Here is a 22,380-nt window from a genome sequence, read left to right as displayed (position 1 = left end):
ATTTTAAAATAATAATAAATTAAAAATTAAATTTTTTAAATAAAATAAATTTTTAAAATGAAATAAAACAAGGTAAAATAAAAAATTAAAATAATGCCTATCTATCTGGATTTTGTGAACCCTTGAAGAGACGGTCAGAAGGAAAATAATCTGGAACTGGAGAAAGGCAAAATTGACAATTCTACAGATTAAATCCTGGTAAAGATGAACACTAACATCAGGAGAAAAGTTTCAAAATACAGTTGTGGCAGATGCTGGGTGAGTAGCTTTTGACCAGTCTTAAGTAAAGTCAAAGCACATTATCAATGAGCTGAACTTGGACTCAAAATTGTTTAATAAGAGGCTAAAAAAGAAGACACAACTGTGAATACAATGGTATATTTCTTTATTTTCACATATACTCTAGCTAAAAAAGCAAAAGTACACCAATAAAAAAACAGAAACAAGGCTTTGGCTGAAAAACATGCATCCAACAAATTATGTTAATGGCCAGACAATAAGACAATTAACTTTGTAAATTTCTACTTCATTGATTCAGGGAGAAACCACAGCATGAGTTTTAAAAAGTAACAAAAAAGCAAAATTTGAAATCTTACTGTGGGAAAACATTAACCTCTTTCTCAAAGAAAATTATTCAAGAAGAAGAAGAAGGAGGAGGAGGAGAAGAGGAAGAGACCTAAATTGAGATATCTGGAAAAATCAAGAAGAATAAATTCTGGACCACTTGGAGTGACATTCTTTCAAACATACCCACCAAATGTTTCTTTGTGTTTCTGGGGTGAAAAAGATTGTCACTTCTCTAACAACACTGATTTGATGTTCCTTGGAATAAAAGTCAGTGTCTACTTCTAAAAACATATGCCTTCTTTGAGAAAATTCTTAAGTTTTGTAGCTTTTTTTTTTACATTCTGGATGCAGGTCATAAAGTACCAAACTAATAATACCACTTCATGGAAACGTAAGCAGCCTGAAAGCATCTGCAACAAATGCACATATTCGATATGAAAATCCTTTATTTACATTTTTACTGGACATTCAGTTGTTTTCAAAAGTCAGTCTTCTATGGCATTGTGGTATTTTTCAAATGATACCTTCAAGTCAATGATTTCTTTCGACTGCAATAAAGAAGATATGGCAAGAAAAATGCTGCAGTGCCATCTTCTGGGAGGACATTCAGGAAATCCCTCAGTTCCAGCTCCACAGCAACAACTGACAACGTTTCTGTTGGTAGGACAGTATCTGAGTTAGAACTGCAAGCCTGTCTTTCATTCAATTTTCTTATCACTCAACCAATTAGAAGCGAGGTCAGGCAAGAAAATGTTATAACTACAACAGGAAGAAAAAAAAAGATCGGTCTTTTAAATCCACAGACTACTTACGGTTTTAACAACTTTTTATTCATTCTTTCTAAAATGCTCTGAATTTTATTTTATATTAGTTCCATGCAATTTTGATTTACTGCTTCGTTGCATTATTTTTCAATATACTTTTATTAGCCTCTAAAGAAAACTAAAATAATTTGGATACTGTCTTTAATGTTAGGGCTATATTGCAGCTAATTTATAAAGGTTGCTAGGACAGGAAATACTACTAATTGATGGATGACATTTTCCTAAATCAGTTCCTCTCTATTATGAGATTTTCATGTTTTGAATAAGCACAAATCTGTCTTCATGACCATTTTTTTCCAAACTGTAAAATAAGGTACTCTCGTGTACATCTTCAATTACTAAGGGATTTAGCAAACATGTTTATAATTTTATGATTCCATTGCTTCTTGATACATACATGCTGCCCTCTGCTGGGAAGAGAGGGGGTGACACTTAAGAACAGTGTTGGCAATAACACCAGTGCCATTCCCTGTGTGATCCTCACCTGCCCACCACTTACTCTATCTGCAGAGTGACTACAATATAAAATCTCCTGCTCAGATGTGTGTGCATCCATCCAAAGTCATCTCTCTAATATTCAGCAACCTAAAGCATTCCTTACACAAAGGAATGACATGTCCATGTTGCTAAAAAGTTAATGAAGGGATCAGCAGTGATGTATGAGAAAGATCCCTAACTCTGGAGTCAGAGAGATTCTGTGACTTTAAGAAAGCCACTTAACCTTCTGAGTCCCAGTTTCTTCATCTATAATGAGGGGGTACCATCTGCTAGCTTCTAGAGTCCTTTGAGAATTAAATAAAATACAATGATGCATATCTAAAATATTAATAGAAACTTAATAAACAATGACTACTAACTAGTTTGCAAAACCGATATGAAAAACATGAATTATCAACACTTCCCTATCAAACCAGTTTATTTAGCGTAAATGTGGAGCCTATAAATAGTATCATAGGTTTAAAAAAACCGAGTTGGGGGCCAGTATTGAAGTTATAGAGGCAACAAAAATCTTGCCACTGCCCAATTCTCCTCTTCTGCCAACCAGTGAGGGGCTAATATAGGTTATAACTCCAAGAATAAGGTCAATATCTTAAATCTGTAGAGGACTTTAAATCCTCCAGTGTGTCTAGAAAATATTCATCAGATGATGAAAATAGTTATTTCTGGCTGATGGGATTTTAAATGACTTTCTAAACTTCATTTTTGTAACTTACTACAGTAGTAACATTTTTAATAATAAACACAGTCCATTACCACAAAAACAGTAACAAATATTTCCTGGAAACAAGCCAATCACTAGCCCCAGTTTCAATGGCTCTGCATTAGTGCAATGGTTCTCAACCAGCATGATTTTGCTCCCCAGGGACATCTGGAAATGTCTGGAGACATTTTTGTTTATCATAACTGGGGGAGTGCTGCTGGTATTTAGCAGCAAGGAATGCTGCTAAACATCCTAAAATGCATACACACAAAAGAATTATCAGTCCAAAATGTAAATAGTGCCAAGGCTGAGCAATGCTGTATTAGAGAGATAAGAAATCCAAGCTCCTAAGCATATTACAGAGATTCCCGACCTCCATCTCCAACCTTGCCATCTTACGATCTTGCCTAATGTTTATTCTAGAGTCAATCCTGAACTTCTCATTAGTCTCTGGATACTAAAACATTGACCTGCTTCCGGTCACTCAGTAACCAGGTCTCCAGACTCTAGTTCTGGTCTCCTCTCAGTGCACTACAACTCCCTTGAAAACGGACCTGAAATTATTCAGGTGTCTTCCCTTCAAATCAATAAATAGAGAACGCTTCCTATGGACAGGCATATTGCTGGTAAGGAGGGCACAACAGGAAAAATGAGTAAAACGCTATACCAGCTCTTGAGATTTTGGAGTCTAGTAATAAACACAAATCTCACCCAGCACTTAGTCTAATGAGCCACACACATCACACACATACATACATACATGCACATGTCTATGCACACGCACTGACATAGTTCGATGATACAGAAAAATGGAACATTTGGAGGAATGATTATGGGTAGGTTAGGGGTAGAGAGGACATGGATATGGATGAGGAAAGGATGAAGTCCTTTGACTGAGATAATGGTGCTACTGAGGTATGAAGATGTGGGACAGCTGCTCTGCAAAGTGATCCACCCACACAAATAATCGGCTCCAAGTTAGAATATAAACGTGACACAAGGGGGACAAGGCCATCAAATGTCTGACATTTCCACCTTCTGAAAAGCAAAAATTCACTCAGGGAGATGAGTAGGACAAAAAGTTAGTATCAAGTCACCACATCTTCCCAGTCACAAGCATGCAACTTTACTTAAATGGGCATCTTCAGAAAAACACCCTCCTATGGCCACTGGCTCTGCCTAACACTTTAAAAACCAATCACGTCAGCTGGAAAACACAATTCCAGCACTGTCAATTGCTAATCTTTTATGCACAGTTAAATCAATATAACCACACCCTTTGTCATCAGGCCAATAATTATCTAGTGATATTAACACATAAGACTAGAGAAATTGATAACCAAATTAGAAGTGACTACAAATTATGCAAATTCAAACAATACCTATGCTGCAAAACACTGCATAATTTATAGTCAACTTTTAAAGCCTTGAGAACCTTGTTATTCCTCAATACTTGCTTACAATTATAATTAATAATAATAATAATAATCTTAATTTCCTATATGAAATAAATTAAGCACTCAGATCATCAATCAAAAATGCAATTGTATTAATGGCTATTCAAGTTTTTAAAATACTGAGGTTGTGAGTTTCTATGACTACGATCATTTGTTAAGTGTTTGAAAAGACTGACTTAAAAGTATCAGCTCCATGGCTAGAAGAGATAAATAAATATCCAGTGTGATGGGGGAGCATATCAATGCAGAAATAAACCCTTGAGATGATTCTGCTAAGACCCTCTTCACCTCATTTGAGAACCTCATGAAAAAAACAGAGAAAGCAAGTCTTCAGCAAATTATGGAAACGAAAATTAGGACTCAAATTTATAATCAAGCAAAAAAGATCATTTTAGGGGCGCCTGGGTGGCTCAGATGGTTAAGCGTCTGCCTTCGGCTCAGGTCATGATCCCAGGGTCCTGGGATCGAGTCCCGCATCGGGCTCCCTGCTCCTTGGGAGCCTGCTTCTCCCTCTGCCTCTCTCTCTCTCTCTCTCTGTCTCTCATGAATAAATAAATAAAATCTTTAAAAAAAAAAAAGATCATTTTACCTTTTAATGATGACAGGTAAAGCTGACCTTTCTCTCCACCACATTTTATTCTGTGACAAAGTTCAGGCAGCAGTTTTTTCCACCACAAAGTCTATCTTAGGAAAAAATGAATACATTTTAAGTTTGATGCATTTTACATTCAAATTTCCAACGAGAGTAAGATTGTACAGGAAAGCACAGGGCAAAAATACATCATGTTGGTTAAGGTGCCAAACTTTGTTACAACAGAAGTTATATCAGCAGCCAGGCTTCTGTTTAAACTATACCATAAATCAGGTTTGTAACTTGAAAATCTAATGATATGTATGTTGTACATATGTACTTTGTTATTTTCAAGAAGAAACATAGACATGTCCTGTTATCATCTCTTAGGTGACAAGAAGGAAGGAAGGAAGGGAGGGAAGGTGGGAGGGAGGGAGGAGTACTAAAGTTTAAAACTCTTCTAATTTCTAAGCTAAAGACCCTATAGCCCAGAAAATATTTTCCCATCATACATTGTTTCCCAAATCTTCAGGTAATATCCTGCTTTATTTCCAAATGAGGTTTTTAATGAAGATAACATACAATCACCATACATTTTAATAGTCTCTAACCGTACTCAAAGCACGTAACATATTAAACATATTTGCTCCTTTGACCCATCCAGACCTGTGAGGTGAGACTGATACAATTTGTCCCTGTTTTGCAGATAAGGCAACAAGATTATCAAATCTGATTATCACTAATCAAGCCTAAAAGACATAAGCTGAAAAAGCGTACCCGATTCTCTTCTTTCAGCTCGTGATTAGCATATGGAATGATCGCCTCTGGGCATCTTTCTAACAGTGTGTCTATACACTGTTCATACTCTTTCAAACGTGTCTGACACAGAACATGGACACTGAGGCCAGCGATATTATCTTCCAAGAGTGGCTCCAGGAATGGAATAATGGAAGCTATGTCAAATGAAGGACCACATATAAGAGACTATGAACAGAAAAGTGAAATGTTATGGAATGAGGCACCCAAAAAACGAAAGCACAATATATAGAATACAATTTTTTTTAAAAAGACCAAACAGCACTTGCAAAAAAAAAAAAAAGGAAAGGAAAGGAAACAAAAAGATGAATGAGGTTTTAGAGCACATGCATACAATATTTATAAGTCTAAGTAGACTGAAGTATTAAATAATCTTGAAATCACCTCTAGTTTAAAGAAAAAAATCTGTTTAATAGAAAGCAATCATTTCTAAACTAACATATTGTAGTTGCTTTGGATAGACTGCAAGTTAAAACTAATGGGAATGTTTTAGGACTCTATCCTAAGGAAATAATCAACATTGTGGTCAAAGATTTATGTCCATTTCATTTCAGGAGTAATTGTAATATTGAACAACTAGGATCTATGTTAAATAAGGGATAAGTAAATTATGGTACATTCATATGGTGGAATATTATATAGCCATCAAAATTATTTTCAGAGGCTAGTTAATGAGCAAATGCTCATAACAGAATGATGAGTAAAAAATGTCAATACAAAATTATATTCAGAGCAGGATCAATTTTGTAAAATCTACACAGGTACATACATGTACATATAGAAATGTCTTTGAAATTTGAAACAGAAATCAGCTCATTGGATGGAAGGACAAAGCCCACTTTTTATTTTTTCACACTTTCCTGTATCTTCCAAATGTTCTATAATAAGCATGCACTACATATATAACCAAAAATAAAATCTAACATTTAAGAAAACTAAAGCAATTGTATCAATACTATTTGCCACAAACTGAAAGACATAGAGTAGGTAGTATTTGAGCATTCAGAACTTTACCAGTGTTTTACTTTTAAACATTTAAACTATAAATACTACTTTTGATTCTACCACCAAAAAAAAAAATCTCTGCTTTCCCTTTCTTCTGGATAAAGATGAGATGGTCATTTCCTGATTTTTCTTCTTCCTGTATCCTTTTTACTACAGCATCTTCTCAGACGCACAAGAGGATATGGAATGTGACCTATTCGTTTACAGTCAGCTTGATTATTTTATTCCAAATATCTACCAAGGAATGGCTTGGAGTATAAGGTTGGTCCCTTTCCTTCCTGCAAGTTTAATAGTCACCTTCATTGAAATAATTTCCTGACAACAAGAGAGCAAACATGAAAATCTACCACTTGTAGGATCTCCCACATGAAAGAAAACACAGATTATTTCTATATTTACTTTTGATTAATTTGGATAATGGGCAGGGTAGGAAGGATCAAGGCATGGGTAACCCAAACCATGGTTAAATGAAACTACTCAAAGTTTGGTACAAATTGATTACCCATGAACTTTTACTTAGTTTTATCCATATCATCAACAAGTTTAAAAATAAGAAACACCAGACAACACGTATATCACTGAATTTAAAATGGCCCAAAGGATGCTCTTTAAACTACTCTTAATGCTACTTAGCAGAGTGCTCCCTTTGTTTTCAGTATTGGAAATGGGCTCCTTTCCACACCTAACACATGGACATTTATTTCCTTCTGTGATCCCTCATTTTCAGCCAACTCTGCATGGCTGGAACCCACAGACTCTATCTTCTCCACCGACACAATCTAAGGAGTGGTGGTTGGCAAGGAAGTGGGGGAGGGGACCATGATGATTATGGCAAAAGGCAGGGCATTTACTAGTTACTGTGTCTTTCCAAATAGCAGCTTTTTGACATTAGTTGATTTATAGATTGTTTTTATTTTAAGTTTTGCACAAATATTTTAAGTTTTGCACAAATATACTATAACAGTGATTGAGGATAACAGACAGACACTCATATCAAATCTGTGTGGTGATGGTGGGATGCGGGGCAGAGGGGAATCATACAATTTTGGAAAAGTTCTCCAGGTGATTCTGAAACTCCCATTCCTCTAGGTGAAAACAAATGAGATCTTTTTGTTTCTTGATGGTTATTTTTTATTTAATGACTCAACCTACAGATAATCTAGGAAAAGATACAATTAGGAAAACAATTTTTTTGAATTTTTATTTTTTTATTATGTTATGTTAATCTCCATACATTACATCATTAGTTTTTGATGTAGTGTTCCATGATTCATTGTTAGGAAAACAATTTTTAAAAGTATAGGTTGACTACATTTCTATCCTTAAACAGCAAAGATTCCCAGAAGAAAGTATTCTTTTTAAATACTTTAAAATGAATTTTAAAAGATCACTCAATTACACTTTTTCAAGCAGTGATTATAAAAATTCTGTGAAGCTCTATCCGGTAAGATTAACAGCACTAGTTACAATTGTGATTTTAAATATGTAATTAATATATATATTCTGGGAGGGCAAGGCCCTGCCTGGCTTATCCAATGCCACAGACCAAGTTTACAGCACCTGCTTGAGGAATATTTGTTGAATGAATGTATTTGAGGCTAAGCCCTAAGGAGCCTCTGTATCATAAGTGTACTAGAGATATGAACCAACAAGAATTTTCTCCAGCAATTTTTCATGAATGTAAGTAACTCCATCTCTGGATTTACAACTCAGGCCTATCTAAAGCCTGAGTCTAAGCAATATGGGCTTTTGATCTTCCCTCCCTGACCCCAACCCCAACTTGCCATTTTGGTTTCTATAAGCAGTAACCACACTTATACCAGTCCCAGGGTAAATCAGGGGTTGCAAACTCAAAAGCCTAAACAGGCCAAAACAGATTATGGAAATGAATGAAGGCAGCTGGGTATAAGGAAAATGGACACCAGACATCATATCTGGACCAGGCAGACCCAGAGATACGAACTGAGGCAGACAGGACAACGTGAGCACTGACCACGGAGCGAAATCACTAGTTCGCTCCAACTCTAAGGTCTCAGAGGCAGTGACAGCCCAGGGTTACCAGTTCTGCTGAATTTTTCAAGAAAAATCTTGAAACTCAGAATTCTTCATTTGAAATTTCAATTTGTATATGTTGGCACTATATTGGGCAGACCAAACAAAGCAGATGTGGGGGTTATATTCAGTCCTTGGGCCACAGGACTACCTGAAATAAAATCATATCCACATCTAGCCCAGCTTGGTCCACCAAGTCAAAGATGGACTTTATTTCTCATTTGTGGCAAAAACACTGTCATGGTCAGAATTCTTGCAGGATGATCTACATTTTCTGATCATACTTACTTTTTTTTTAAGACTCCTCCTCAGGAGCCAGATAAACTGGCTATTAAACCTACTTTCTATAAAACAGATAGTGGTGGCCTTGGGCTAGAGGCCTAACATGAGTGAACACTAAACAAAAAATAAATGCCATCAATAAAAACACCGCTAAGCATTTGCCATACTTCCATTTCACAAAGTGTTTCCAAGCACATCCTGAAAAATGAAGCAAGTCAGTCATGTGACCTGGTGAACTCACTCTCTGCAGGCAACAAAACCAGCCTTGGCGGGGGAAACCAGGAACGGGAGCCGCCCGCCTTCCTCTCTGCAGTTTCAGGCAGAGGCGGGAATGTCCTCCAGAGCTCCTGAGTATGCCTAACTGTAGATTTTATCCTCCCCCCCCCAAAAGTATACACTCTAGATTAACAGGACACCTGAGGTTTTACCAAATTTAAATCTGATACTATATTGTAATATGCATATTCGTAAAAAAAGGAGGCATTTTTATTTACCTGTAATTTTGAAAGGTCTTCCGTATAACTTTTATCCGCTAAGGAATCGGATGATATTAAGACATTAACCCATGGATAGATTAAGCCATAATGACTACAGGCATTAATCTAAAATGTAAAAGAAATTTATCATAAACAAAATACAACAAAACAAGATTCTCTTCATCCATTCCAAAAAGAACAAGCAATTGCTAATCTTCTGCCTTGTCACAGAGTTAGGTATCCATTTTCCTGGGAACGGGAACAGAAGTCTTTTAGAATGTATTCCCCTGGAAAAGTCTCAGCCTTGCTGCTTCTCACTGAATAAAACTGCACCAAAAATGGGGGGAAATGCACTAAATATTTCCTTATATATTTTTAAAAATTTTTATTTATTTTTTTAAGATTTTATTTATTTATTTGAGAGACAGAGAGAGAGCACACGCAGGAGCGAAGGGGGGAGGGGCAGAGGGAGAGATACAAGTCAACTGACTCCAGACTCCCCACTGAGCACAGAGCCCAACAGGGGGCTCAATCCCAGGACCCTGAGATCATGACCTGAGCCAAAGTCAGATGTTTAACTGACTGAGCCACCCAAGTGCCCCATAGTTCCTTACATTTTAAATTTTAAAATATTCCTAAGAAACATTTTGTAGAGAAAAAAGCAATACTGCTTTTAAGCTAATTTTACTCAAAAAAATTTAACGGTAATATTGGAATTTTTATTTCTACTACTTTCCTTGCTAGGCAAAATCTCTTCCATAAATTCTCAACACAATTCCCATAAAGCCCCCTTATTCAAGAAGTCGGCAACTTTTCCAGTGAACCCACATTAGGCGTGGCATCCACGACAGGCATAAAGGGCTAGAGGGAGAAGGGGACAGGAAGTGGTAAAGCAGAGTTGTTAGGGCTCCTGTAAGGGCTACAGAATAGCTCTTGTGTGAGCAGCTGACAGGAAATGAGTCCAGTAAGGAAGTCTCCCTCCCACAAGCCTTCTGCAGTTCCTCTCCTACCAAGGAGTCTGCAAATGTGTCTTGTGTTCTACTTTGGAACAATCCCCTGAGGGAGTGCAGACATGTTTGGGGGGAAAGCCCCTCCTCTATGCTTTGTCTACTGAGGTACCACTGCAAATAAGTAATATAGGAGCAGTAGGGGGCAGTCCTTACAAAACAAATTTATTTAAAATGCAAGAAACTTTACTCATGGACAAGATTTAAGTGTATTTTTCATTCCTGCTTATAACATATCTGGTAATATAAATTAGGTTTGATTCTAAGCCATTAAAAATCACAAGGTAGGAGCACCTGGGTGGCTCAGTCGTTAAGCGTCTGCCTTCAGCTCAGGTCATGATCCCAGGGTCCTGGGATCGAGCCCCACATCGGGCTCTGCTCTGCGGGAAGCCTGCTTCTCCCTCTCCCACTCCCCCTGCTTGTGTTCCCTCTCTCGCTGTTTCTCTGTCAAATAAATCAAAATCTTTAAAAAAAAAAAATCACAAGGTACACTACTATAATGTGCAGTGTATAAGTTTAATTTAATATATTATTCTATTCTCTCACCAGATCCTCTGATGTTCGCAATGGTATGGTGTCAGGGGGCTGCCTCTTGGATAATCTCCAGATGTACTGCGATGTGAGCTTAAAAAAGAGTTCCTGGAGAACCACATCTGGAAGACCTGCTACGAGCTGAGCTTCCCAAAGGTCTACCAAGAGCTGAGGAATGGTATCTTCGTCCTTACCACAAAGCACCTTGAAAACAGTGAAACAAGCCCCCATATCCCAGATAAATATATTATCGATCAAGTTATAGCTAGTCTGAGTAGCACTCCATCATGTGGGCCATGCATTGAATAATTTGTCATTAGCATTCATGCCATGGCAAAGTAGATTGAGATATTTGAACAGAAAACAGATTCTAGATTGCATGAGTGGAATTTTTCTAGATACATCCTTTTAATGTATACTTTTATAAATGTGTTACATGTCTTTTTTTTTTCAATAAACAAATGAAAACGCAGTCTCTTATTCTGCTTCCTGTCCCCCCACCAGTTTTATCAGCCTACCCAGAACCACTGCATTTTGAAAGTGACAAACCTTAAAGAAGGAATCTGCTTCTTCAATTCCAATTTTGTTGTTCTTCTGCAAGCCCAGAACTGAAGCCACAAGCAGTCCAGGCTGAGTGTCCTTCAAGCATGCTGCAAGCTCAGTTGGAACAATGTGTCCCTTTCTCTGTTGAATCAGTAGTCGAGGTTCCAGAATGAAGCCACATACCAACTTCATCTTCAGATAAACAAGAAATTTAGGATCAAAACGTACATTGCATTCATCTTGAAAATACATGCCAGTGCACTCAAGGTTCATGGGTGAACTTTTAATACTCAATCTCAATTTTTCTTTAACTACAAAGTTCTCACTCTAAGAGGGACATCATTGTTAACTGTCTTTGAAGAAGTTATTAATATTTAATTAAGCATCAGGATATCCTGTTTTTGTAGAGAGCTTTATATTTAAGTCTACTTGTTTAAAAATAACATACCATAAGAATATAAAAAGAATATATCTTAAGAAAATTCATCTTTCTGGGCGCCTGGGTGGCTCAGTTGGTTAAGCGACTGCCTTCGGCTCAGGTCATGATCCTGGAGTCCCGGGATCGAGTCCCGCATCGGGCTCCCTGCTCGGCAGGGAGCCTGCTTCTGCCTCTGACCCTCCCCCCTCTCATGTGCTCTCTCTCTCTCATTCTCTCTGTCTCAAATAAATAAATAAAATCTTTAAAAAAAAAAAAAAAGAAAATTCATCTTTCTAAAACTGTACTCTTCAAGGCAAAATAGACCTCAATGTTGACTCGCTCTCTTCATCTAACAAAACATGTCATTTGTACAATGATAAAACACTTCTGCTCTCTTGTTTTAGAAACTAGTGTCATACTGTGGGCATTTGACCACAGGCAACAAAACAACAGAATAGGAGCACAGGATCAGAAGTCATATTGCCTGCTCCAAACCCTGGCTCGAACACTCACCAGCTATGTGATCTTGGACAACTCATTTATCCTCTTTGTCTTAGTTCCTTCATCTTTATAACAGGTATAATAAAAGCATCTAACTTATAACATTGTTGCAAGAATTAAGTAAGATAGCATATATAAGGGGCTTAGAATAGACCTGGGACATAATAGGTGCTCAATTAACATTACCTTTTAATTTCCTCCCCTAATGATTAACATCTTTGGTTCATGACTCTATATGGGCTCTCTTCGAAAGAAAAGCTACCTTTTCTTTGATATATCATTCAAATACTAATCTTCTATAACGTAATTTGTGATTTTCCCAAGTGCAGGCCATTTCCTCCACTACTAGACTCCTAAGGCTCATGGTTAACATCCCACTTGCTGTACTTGAACACACATCACTCTGTTCTGTTTCAGTGGACATACCATATCCCTCATGCTAGATCAGCCTGTCAGCTCAGGACAGAGCCTATATATTCTTTAGTACCAAGTACTATGTTCTAAAAGTACCTGACGCAAAGTTGAGAGGTCTTTGGATACCCATTGCTACCACTGGTCATTCTCATTTCTTTTTCATTTACCAGATCCAAAGCCCAAACACTCCCACTTTGGGTCACTTCTTTTCTAACATTAAGTCTATTTTCCTTTATGACTAAGAAGAAATGAACTAGACAGAAGCCAAAAGAAAGCTAAACAATGTAGGACTACCAGGTCCTGTTTCAGCCTGCTGCTAATACCAGGCAGGGCACCATACCTCTGGATGGCTTTTCATTTCATTTCTGTGCATGTCAAGATCTCCCATTTTCAGAGCCATTGCTGCTTTGGTCAATGTCACTAAGATCGATGAAAACCCAGAAGTATCCAGCTTGCTTAGGTAGCTCATGGCAGTTAAAGGATTAATATTCTTCATAGAAGGACTACAGAGAATATGCGGCAGTTGCTTTGGCTCAGCCACGTGGAACATTTGGACCACTTTTGCTGCTAATTCCTTTAGTGAACATGAATAAGAAATAAAAGGCTGGTTAACCAACAGAAAGCAACAAAATCAGCAAAAACAAAAAAAAGAGATATAAAAGATATAAACTTCCAAATGAGACAAAATTATAAGTATGACATTTTAGATTAAAAAAGACAGCGTTCACGGTGATAATGTGGGAGACCTGAGATGAGCTGAAGTGATCTCTTTGCTGAGGTATAATGAAGAAAAAGCAGCGAAAATATGTACCGAGTCGTGGCTAGCATTTCTAATTTTAACAAGAGTTCAAAAGAAGAAATTAAAGATTTGATTAAATTACACTTAAAAGTCCATTTAAAAATTACAGCTTAGTACAAGATATACTTAATGAGGTAATGTATACAAAAATATTTCATTTCTCTCAAAACCTTAAAACATTTGGTCTCCCAATGTCCAGCTTTGCATATTTGCACTCAATTCTTTTTAAAAATACATGAGGGGCTAAAAATAAGCCTTAGCAATGTCTCAAGGTTGCTGGGTCAGGATTTCATAAGTGAAGCTTTGGACACTTGGAATTTGGGAGAACTAGGGTTGTGCAAAGGGCTGCAGATGAGAAGGAGGGGAAGGCCCCGGGGTGTGTGTCGTTCTTCTAAAGATATGCTCCTGTCACACTGGGCAGGTCACTCAACCACAATGGACCACAGTCCTCCATCTATATAATGAGAAAGTAGGAGAAGGTGATTATAAGTTATTTTCCAAGCTATAATTCTAGGATTATTAATGAAGAAAAGGACACATTCATTACCTTTTTAGGAAAAGAAGAAAATAATTCCAAAGAAAAATATTTGGAACCTGACTTCTAAAACAGTATCGCATAAAATAAATTGCTAACATGAAAAGTTAAGAAGGTTGATATAAGTAAATAGAAAACTATATTAACTTCACTTAATTCTTCATCCAGGTTTTCATAAAGTGAATGATTAATGTAAAAGATTAATCCCCTCTCGTATTTCTGTGATCCATCCTCTAGTACCCAGTCTGCTCGGGTTAGAACTTCAGCCATAGACAAACCAGACATCTTATAGTATGGCAAGGCGAGGTGGGAATGCTGGGTGTCAAGCCTAAAGGGAAGGAAGTAAAAAAACCTCAAATTTGTCATTTTTAAGCCTGGATGCCTAACACATTTGATAATAAAACAGATAATGCTTTCCGGATGACATAAATCTCAAAATACTCTTCTACTGCCATTAGCAGTTGGAACAAGTTCTAAGTTTTATTCTGTAAAGTCATTCTAATTAATACAGTTTCTTTTTGTCTGCTCATAATAAAAATAAAAAATAATTCATTAAGTGAATTTTAGGATTTTTAAAGTGGCTCTAAAATAATGGTGTTGATAGGCACGAAAGGTCTGTTTTATTAATTTATAATCATTCCCGTGGGTCGAGTAAGCCTTTGAAATAATCATACACAAAAAAATCTATAAAGACCATCTCTAAAAGTAAAACCACTATTCATCCCAGTCCTTTTCTGAAATCATAAAAGCACTGACTACTAAGATTAAAATCACAGACCATCCAAATGGTATCTCTCTCTGAAGGCTAACAGGCAATAAACTAGTAATAACAGCTGTCTCTGGGATTTTCATGGTCATGAGCAGGCCCAGAAGGCCCGAAAGAAATTTAATTGCTAAATTAAGTGAAAGAAGACTCATAAACTGGAGATTCATTGTTCATCTAATAAATTGTAACTCCTTTTGAAGGCAGGAAACAGTCATGTTCATCTTTGTGACTCTAAGCTTAGCACAGTACCTGGCACACAGTATGTGCTCAACAAATGCTGATGGGATAAATGAATAAATGAATCTCCTCCCCTCATTCATTCCCCCATTCATCAGGTAGCTACCAGAGATGGAAAAGCTAGTACCTACACCCAAATTTCAAGATGGCTTCTCTAACAAGTTTCCAAGAAGCATCACCAACCTGCTGTAGCAGTCTCCAAGGTGCCCACAGCTTTCTTTAAATGCTTCCAAAAGCTCTGCTTTTTCTCCAGGTTCCAACTGATTGGCATCCATCAAGGCAGCCCTCAATAACAGATGAGCCTCGCTAAGAAGGTGGATGCAGCTCTGGGTTTTTGCAGTCTTGTAGGTATTACTGTAGTCTACCTGAAACAAAAAAGGCCAACAGCTAATATTGCTGCAGAAAAACACCCAAAAGTTTCCTGGTTCTTAAGAATATCTATGTATTTTGTTAGTAGAGTTCATATTTAAACACATTAAATCCTAAAAAACTAAAAAGTGGTTATTTACCATTCTGATAGGGCCTAGCTGAGGTGTTTTTTTCCCCCACAATCCATGAGCCAGCTTAATACATATGTGATTGTAAACATCCCCTTGTTAAACAGTGCTAATCACTAGAGAAGGTACAAATAACATTGTAATACTAATAACACTGTTAACTTAGCAATAATTTGTTCATAGTTCAATAAGGCTAACAAACATATGTGAAACAGTTAACTTTTTTCAGTTCTATGATTTAAATCTTAAATTCAGACTGAGTATGCTTCCTTTATTGTAGTTTCAGTCAGTAAATTTAGGTTCTACTTGGCCTATTTCTATAACCCACAGTGGGCTTATTAAAATTATCACTAGCTAATCTGAGCCCATCAGTATTTTCAGATTCCAGCAAGCAAATCATCTAGATGAAGTTTTAAGACTTTCAATTAAGCAAGATTAAAAGGACAGGGCAAAGCCAATATAATTATCAGCATTAAAATGCCAGGGACAAATCAGGCAAAACCTTGACCTGATGATCAAAATTAACATCACCACTGAGGGGCACAGATATCATGTGCCTCCTGATGTAACACCCTGAGAAAGACACAACGTTACCTATGTAATGTCCTGGCTGAGAATGAGCATACATAACCTGAATCTAAACAAGAAGAAAATAAATAATAAAAAATTTTAAAAGGTGGAGGGGCAAAAATTTATTTTCAAAAATGTCTATGCCATAAAAAATAAAGGCTATGAAGTTATTCTGGATTAAAGGAGGCCAAAGAGACGTGATAATTAAATGCCCTACCTGATGTTAGACTGGCCCCTGTACTGGCGAAGGGAGATACTAGTAGGTCATAATTGAGTCAACTGCAACATTGGAATATGTGTCCTGTTAAATTTATTAAGCATTTGACGGTACTTCAGTGATAACTGAATAAGTGATAAACAAATACTCGGATTCTTAGGAAACATACAGTGAAGTATTTAGGGGCATTAGGCTCTGATGCATGCAAATTACCTTCCAATGGATAGTGGTGTGTGGGCTGGGGGGGCGGGGGGGGGGAGTGTGTGTGTGTGTGTGTGTGTGTTTAGAAAGTGCAAAAGCACAAAAAAGAGAGAGAAAGAGAGAAGCAAAAGGGGTAAAATGTTGACTATGGGTGAATCTGTGTGGAGAATATACAGAGTTTTATTTCTACTATTCTTATCCTTGCAACTTCTCTGTAAGTTTTAAATTATTTCAAATAAAAGAGTTAAAAAAAAATTGCGAGTAATGAGTTGGCAGCTGTCACTCTTAAAAAAGGAAGAAGGGGGCGCCTGGGTGGCTCAGTCAGTTGAGCGTCTGCCTTCGGCTCAGGTCATGATCTCAGGGTCCTGGGATCGAGTCCCGCATCGGGCTCCCTGCTCTGTGGGGAGCCTGCTTCTCCCTCTCCTCTCCACTTGTGCTCTCTATCTCACTATCTCTGTCTCTCTCAAATAAATAAAATCTAAAAAAAAAAAAAGAAAAAGGAAGAAGGGTGCCCCCCTCTGGGCTACTACCCAACAGATAATGCTGCAGGTACAAAGGTCCTAAGACAATCAACTAATATTTCAAAGAGTGAGATGGGGATAAATGATCTAAGATTTCTTTCAGCTCCATTTCCTGGTTCTCTTTCCTAGGGTTCAAAGTAAAGGTCAAAGGCTATTTATGCTTAGACTGGTTAATTGATCCTCTTTGGAGGATGGGTATGAATAAGGAAGTCTTATTTTAGTGAAGGGGATTTCTACTGGCTCCTCAAATGTCAGGAGCTGTGAAAACGAGAAGGTGACTAAAGATCCACACTCTACTGCCAGACGGGAGCTTGAAAGTTGGTTGGCTGTGGCACTCTGAATGTGTGATGATTAGAATCAATATTGGGGCATTGCTTTGACTCTAAATTTCTACAAATAAGAATTGGAAGTCTGAAAGGAGTACCATTTCTTTGTACAGTTGCACTGGTGAGATCGTATCCACAATATACAAATTCCACCCAGCCTCAGCTACAGGAGGTGTTTTAAGCTTACCACTGGTTCCTTTTCTAGAACTAAAAGCAAAACAAAAGATAAGAATTACAGGATAAGACACAGAATTAATAAATGGCAATCTTAAATGGTAAATATTGGATACCTAAAAAGATTTATGCAATCATTTTCATTTAGTATTTTCTTCAGTGATTAGCTGTACAGTGGATTTTTATACAACATTAGTTCACAATGCTACACAGGCCTACAGCATTTAAAATTCGACAGCTCTCATGTACTGACAAACCAATTGCTTCCAATTTACTCCACAAGAATTCTTAAATGGGCAAAATGCTCAAAGAACAGGCAAGACCCCTCAAAAGGTAGAAAGACTTGGCTGTGAGAGTGTCTGTGCCCAGTATCTCTCTTGCACATGGCCTTCAGGAGTCCAACACGCCTATGTTACCAATCTAAGCAGAAGCTGCAATAGAACACGAGGCAAAACACTCAGGGCTGCTGGGAAAGCGCGCAAGACACATATAACCATGGGTTCAAGCACTCTTTTTTCTCTTGCTTTCACTATGTGATGCATTTTCTTTAGTATACAATCTTTTTAAAATGTAGACCTCTGACCAAAGAAACTTTCAAATAGGTTAGGATTTTTTTTTAAATCACTTAAAAATAGAATTTTTTAAAATGTCCAATTACAAAAAAATGTCAATAATTTGCAAGATTGCAAATTGTTCTTCCTCTTGCCAGAAAGCTTTCAGAATTAGTCAGTCTCAGACCATCCCGTGCACGCTCTGAGTGACCAGTTACCCAAATCAACCTCTGATTATTCCTGTTGGTGGGACAAAGCACAGGCACAAAAAATTTGAAAAAGCAAAAACTTATGTTAAAAATAAAAACGAGTTTGACTAGAAATACAGCTCTTCCTTGACTTACGATGAGCCTACCTCCCAATAAACCCATGAAAAATTGGAAATACCATAAATCAGATACACCTAACCTCCCAAACATTAGAGCTTAGCCTAGCCTACCTTAAACTTGCTCAGAACACTTACAGTAGCAATCATCTAACACAAAGCCTATTTTATAATAAAGTGTTGAATATCTGATGTAATTTATTGAATACTGTACAGAGTGAAAAACAGAATGACTATGGGTACAGTATGGATGTAAATGTATTGGTTGTTCACCCTCGTGATCATGTGGCTGCCACTGTGTAGCATCACCAAAAAATACCATACCACATGTGATATGACAAATTCAAAATCCGAAATACAGTTTCTAGTGAATGGGTACTGCCTTCAACACCATTGTAAAATCGAAAACTTGTAAGTCAAACTAACATAAGTATGGGACCATCTGTACACTATCTGCTTCTCTTCCCCCAGACGGATTTCTTTCCTGATTAAATTATTCATAGGAGAACATACAAATCATCATCATCATCATCATCATCATCATCATCATCGTTTAATTCCTACTCATAAGTTCACAGAACAAAAAATGCTGAACAGAAGCATAACTAGTCTGGCACTAAGTGTTCTATTCCAAACAATGTAGAAGCAGAAAATCCAAGAGTCACCCAGAGATTAGTGTTATCAAAATGCAATTTTATTTTAAGATCGATCAGCACATATCTATATATCATGAATGTGCTTTTAGGTAAGAAACGCATTATTAATTTCTTTTGAATTGAAATACCAGAAAATAATAATTGGATAAAAATGTAACCACTGAAAGGTCAAAGAAAAAAAGAAAAAAGTAGTAAAGAGCCTTGTAGTTTGGATTAGCATTAGAGGCTCTGTCTTTCCTATTAATTACACTGAAGAGCATGTCCTTTAACTTATCTAAAATTACACAGATTTTTATTGGAACTACTTTATAATCCACTTTCTTCTAAAATTCCAAGGTTAATATAAAGGATAGTATGGAGACCACTAGAACTTTCTTTTCCTTCTCTGGAAAAAAAAAAAAAAAACATAGACAAACCATCTAATCATTCAAAGTTTTGTCTTGATTTTTAAAAAGATAAACTACGACACACACAAAATATACCAGTAACAGTTCTTTCCAGAAACATTGGCAGGAATGTGTGGAAGTGTGGGGATGCTTACAGAAGCCTCTTGGGTGATTCTCTTCTCTCTGGAATGGCCTCAGGGTCTGCCTTGGTCAAAAGTATCAGGTGGTTTTTAAAGTGACAAATGGATTTCAAGCCTATGAAAAGCTGTATTCTTAAAGCACAGACATCCATACTGACAGGTGGGCAAGCCTAGTAAAGGAAAAATCACAAATTTAACCAAGGAATAAATGTACATGAACTTTAACCTTCAAAAACCAGTCTGTTTATTTGTCCTGCTCCCCTGTCCACCCCCCCTCCAAAAAAACAATCTGAATTCCTAATCTTATCAGAGCAGGAGGTTTTCCTGTCTTAAAGTTATGTAACCAACTACCTGTTACATATGTGCCTGCCGAAGAGCCACTCAGTATTTGCTGACTGAGTGAATGCAAATAGCAGGTGCTCTTGAGCCCCTGGCAGCTGTGGGAACTCCTGTGTGGCTTAGAGAGTGGCTCTTGGATCACACCTGTGGGCTGGTAACCTGCACCTAGAGAAATCCCCACTAACAATCGGCTGACTCAGGAATATAGCCCAATGTGGTTTCTAGGAAAAATCAGACACTATAAAAGGTCATTCTATGGCACAGAGAGAACATAAATGGTTTCTTAGTGGATGGGTGTACAGGGAAGAGAAATGCTTGCATGTTCAGATGGCCCCTGACTGTTAGCTCCTTGGGTGGAAACATTGCCTGGAATGGATGACCGGCTGGGTGTGTCAGGTAAAGGGGAGGAAATCCTGGCCCAGGAGCCAGGCTCCTGTCCCTGTAAGGGAGCATTAATCAAGTAGAATGGATAAAGGTAAGAGAAGAGCTGTTTCTGAAAGCTCACAAAATGATGCTGTCAGGCCTCTCTTCCATTAACACTATTTGGGTTCTGAAGTTACCTTCATTGTCCTTTTGTACAAAGAGATTGGGGCAACATCATCTATTTTTTTCATTCCTAAGAATAGATAAGATGGTCTTAGCTAGTGCTGAGGAGCCAGAATCTCAGAGGAAAGGGCGGTAAGATGTACACTTTGGGCCACATTCTGAGGTTGTGAAATCTTTCTCAGATGCCATGGCTCCCAAAGTCTGAGTCAGCAAGAGGGCTAAACGTGTGCTGGTTCAGGTGGTATCTAGGATTTCAGAATGGTAGAGTCCCAGGAAAGGGGGAGCCATGAAGTGTGATCATCACTGTCCTTCCCTTTGCCACCTTCAGGAGGACTGGCCTCAAGGGCAGCATCCCCCACCAGCTAGCTGCCCATCTCTCTTCTTATCTCCCTTCCTCTCTTCCTTGTTCCTTCCCTCTGGTTTTAGGAGACTCTGAGAAGACCTACAACATGATTTAATTTCAAATGCAGCTTGAACCTACCTCAATCTATTATGTACCCCTCACTCCCGCATCACCACCTATGTAAGCCTGTCTTTCTGAGGTTTGAAAAACAGAAAAAAAAAAAAGCAAAGCAAGGTGTGGGGAGAATGAGAGAAGGACAAAAAATCTGTTGGCTTTCCATTTTTACTAGGGAAATAACCTTTATTTCTAAAATACGCTCTTGAAAATCTATGTATGGGGGCGCCTGGGTGGCTCAGTCGTTAGGTGTCTGCCTTCGACTCAGGTCATGATCCCAGCGTCCTGGGATCGAGCCCCACATCAGGCTCCCTGCTCCGAGGGAAGCCTGCTTCTCCCTCTCCCACTCCCACTGCTTATGTTCCCTCTCTCACTGTGTCTCTCTCTGTCAAATAAATAAATAAAATATTAAAAAAAAAAAAAAAGAAAGAAAAGGCTATATGTGTACCTTAAACACAGATAACACAGATAGAAAGGCATGGGGAAGCTGTAAGTCGGGTTTCTTCAGAGGCTGAAGGTAGGCAGTATGCCTGGTCAGCAATAGAAAGCTACAGGCAGGCCACTGCATGAAAGAGTTACTGAGAACTCAGATCACGGAAAACGCTATCACATGTCACAATTTGGGTGACGGTGATAGTGGAAGAGGACTTCAGACACATTAAGCACTACAAAGTGCTGGCTTATTAACATAACCATCAGTAGTGAACACTTACTTTTCCAGGAAAAGGTGTTCTAGGTGCTAGACAGACATAAACTAACTTATAAAATATAGGCCATCATGGGGCGCCTGGGTGGCTCAGTCAGTTAAGTGTCTGCTTTTGGCTCAGGTCATGATCCCAGGGCCCTGGGATCGAGCCCCACTTCTCCCTCTCTCTCTCTCTGTCTCTGCCCCTGATCACATGCTCTCTCTCACTCACTGTCTCTCAAATAAATATTTACAAAAAAATATATAGGCCATCATAATTTGGGAGTTTCCTGCCGCATGTAGCTTTATAACAAACATCCATTCAAGTAGTTTATACCTGAGAAGTGGAATAGCATATGATGAATATCACACAAAGAATCAGTATATTTCTGAGAACAGAAATTCAAGATCAGAAAATATAGAATTTCATCATAAAACTGCCTATGGTTATTTTGTGGTCAAGAGCTTTTCAGAGAATAAGCATATTACTTCCCACTGAAAATGAGGTTAATAACCTACCACATCCATTAACTCTTAGATTAAGACTACAGAAATACATTATAGACATATCTGATAAAACAAAACAAAAAAATATAAATAAATCATTTTCATGCACTTGTGTTCTTGAACACACTGATTTCTGTATGGCTTTGTTAATAGCTATATGCAAGTGCCACCAGTATTTCCATTAAAAAAGAATAAAATTGTAGTATACTATAATTGTAAAGTACTCTCTCTGAAGTTACACTACACATATTCTTTTTCTTTTTTCAAAGATTTTATTTAT

At 37.7% G+C, this 22,380-nt stretch overlaps 2 protein-coding genes across 13 annotated transcripts in view; one reads left to right on the top strand and one right to left on the bottom strand.

The window, feature by feature from the left end:
* LOC118004980 (ceruloplasmin) overlaps positions 1–11,261 on the top strand; it is a 59,570-nt gene extending 48,309 nt beyond the window's left edge. Inside the window, exons 18-19 of one of the 4 annotated variants that reach the window (XR_004677751.1) lie at positions 6,598–6,702; positions 10,808–10,894. Coding sequence is in view for 2 of the 4 variants with exons in the window: in XM_034996614.1 (XP_034852505.1) it covers positions 6,598–6,701 (104 nt within the window). In the remaining 2 variants the exon portion in view is untranslated. Of the gene's footprint in view, positions 1–128; positions 856–6,597; positions 6,703–10,807 lie in introns of those variants that run through there. The other 3 variants (XM_034996614.1, XR_004677756.1, XM_034996622.1) reach the window with 3 other exon arrangements.
* The window catches only part of HPS3 (HPS3 biogenesis of lysosomal organelles complex 2 subunit 1), a 38,421-nt gene continuing 17,036 nt past the window's right edge, over positions 996–22,380 (bottom strand). For 2 of the 9 annotated variants that reach the window (XM_034996675.1, XM_034996724.1), the window contains 11 exons: positions 19,582–19,736; positions 17,433–17,541; positions 15,186–15,367; positions 14,147–14,327; positions 13,006–13,239; positions 11,339–11,524; positions 10,805–10,993; positions 9,270–9,377; positions 5,398–5,604; positions 4,639–4,729; positions 996–1,221 (listed from right to left, as the gene is read on the bottom strand). In XM_034996675.1, coding sequence (XP_034852566.1) covers positions 1,094–1,221; positions 4,639–4,729; positions 5,398–5,604; positions 9,270–9,377; positions 10,805–10,993; positions 11,339–11,524; positions 13,006–13,239; positions 14,147–14,327; positions 15,186–15,367; positions 17,433–17,541; positions 19,582–19,736 — 1,770 coding nt within the window. In that variant the 3' untranslated portion in view covers positions 996–1,093. The other 7 variants (XR_004677758.1, XM_034996684.1, XM_034996698.1 and 4 more) reach the window with 7 other exon arrangements.

The sequence above is a fragment of the Mirounga leonina genome, unplaced genomic scaffold (genome assembly GCF_011800145.1).
Source record: "Mirounga leonina isolate KUSES-001 unplaced genomic scaffold, KU_Mleo_1.0 Mir_115, whole genome shotgun sequence".
NCBI lineage: Eukaryota > Metazoa > Chordata > Mammalia > Carnivora > Phocidae > Mirounga > Mirounga leonina.
This window is presented reverse-complemented; position numbering and strand designations above follow the sequence as displayed.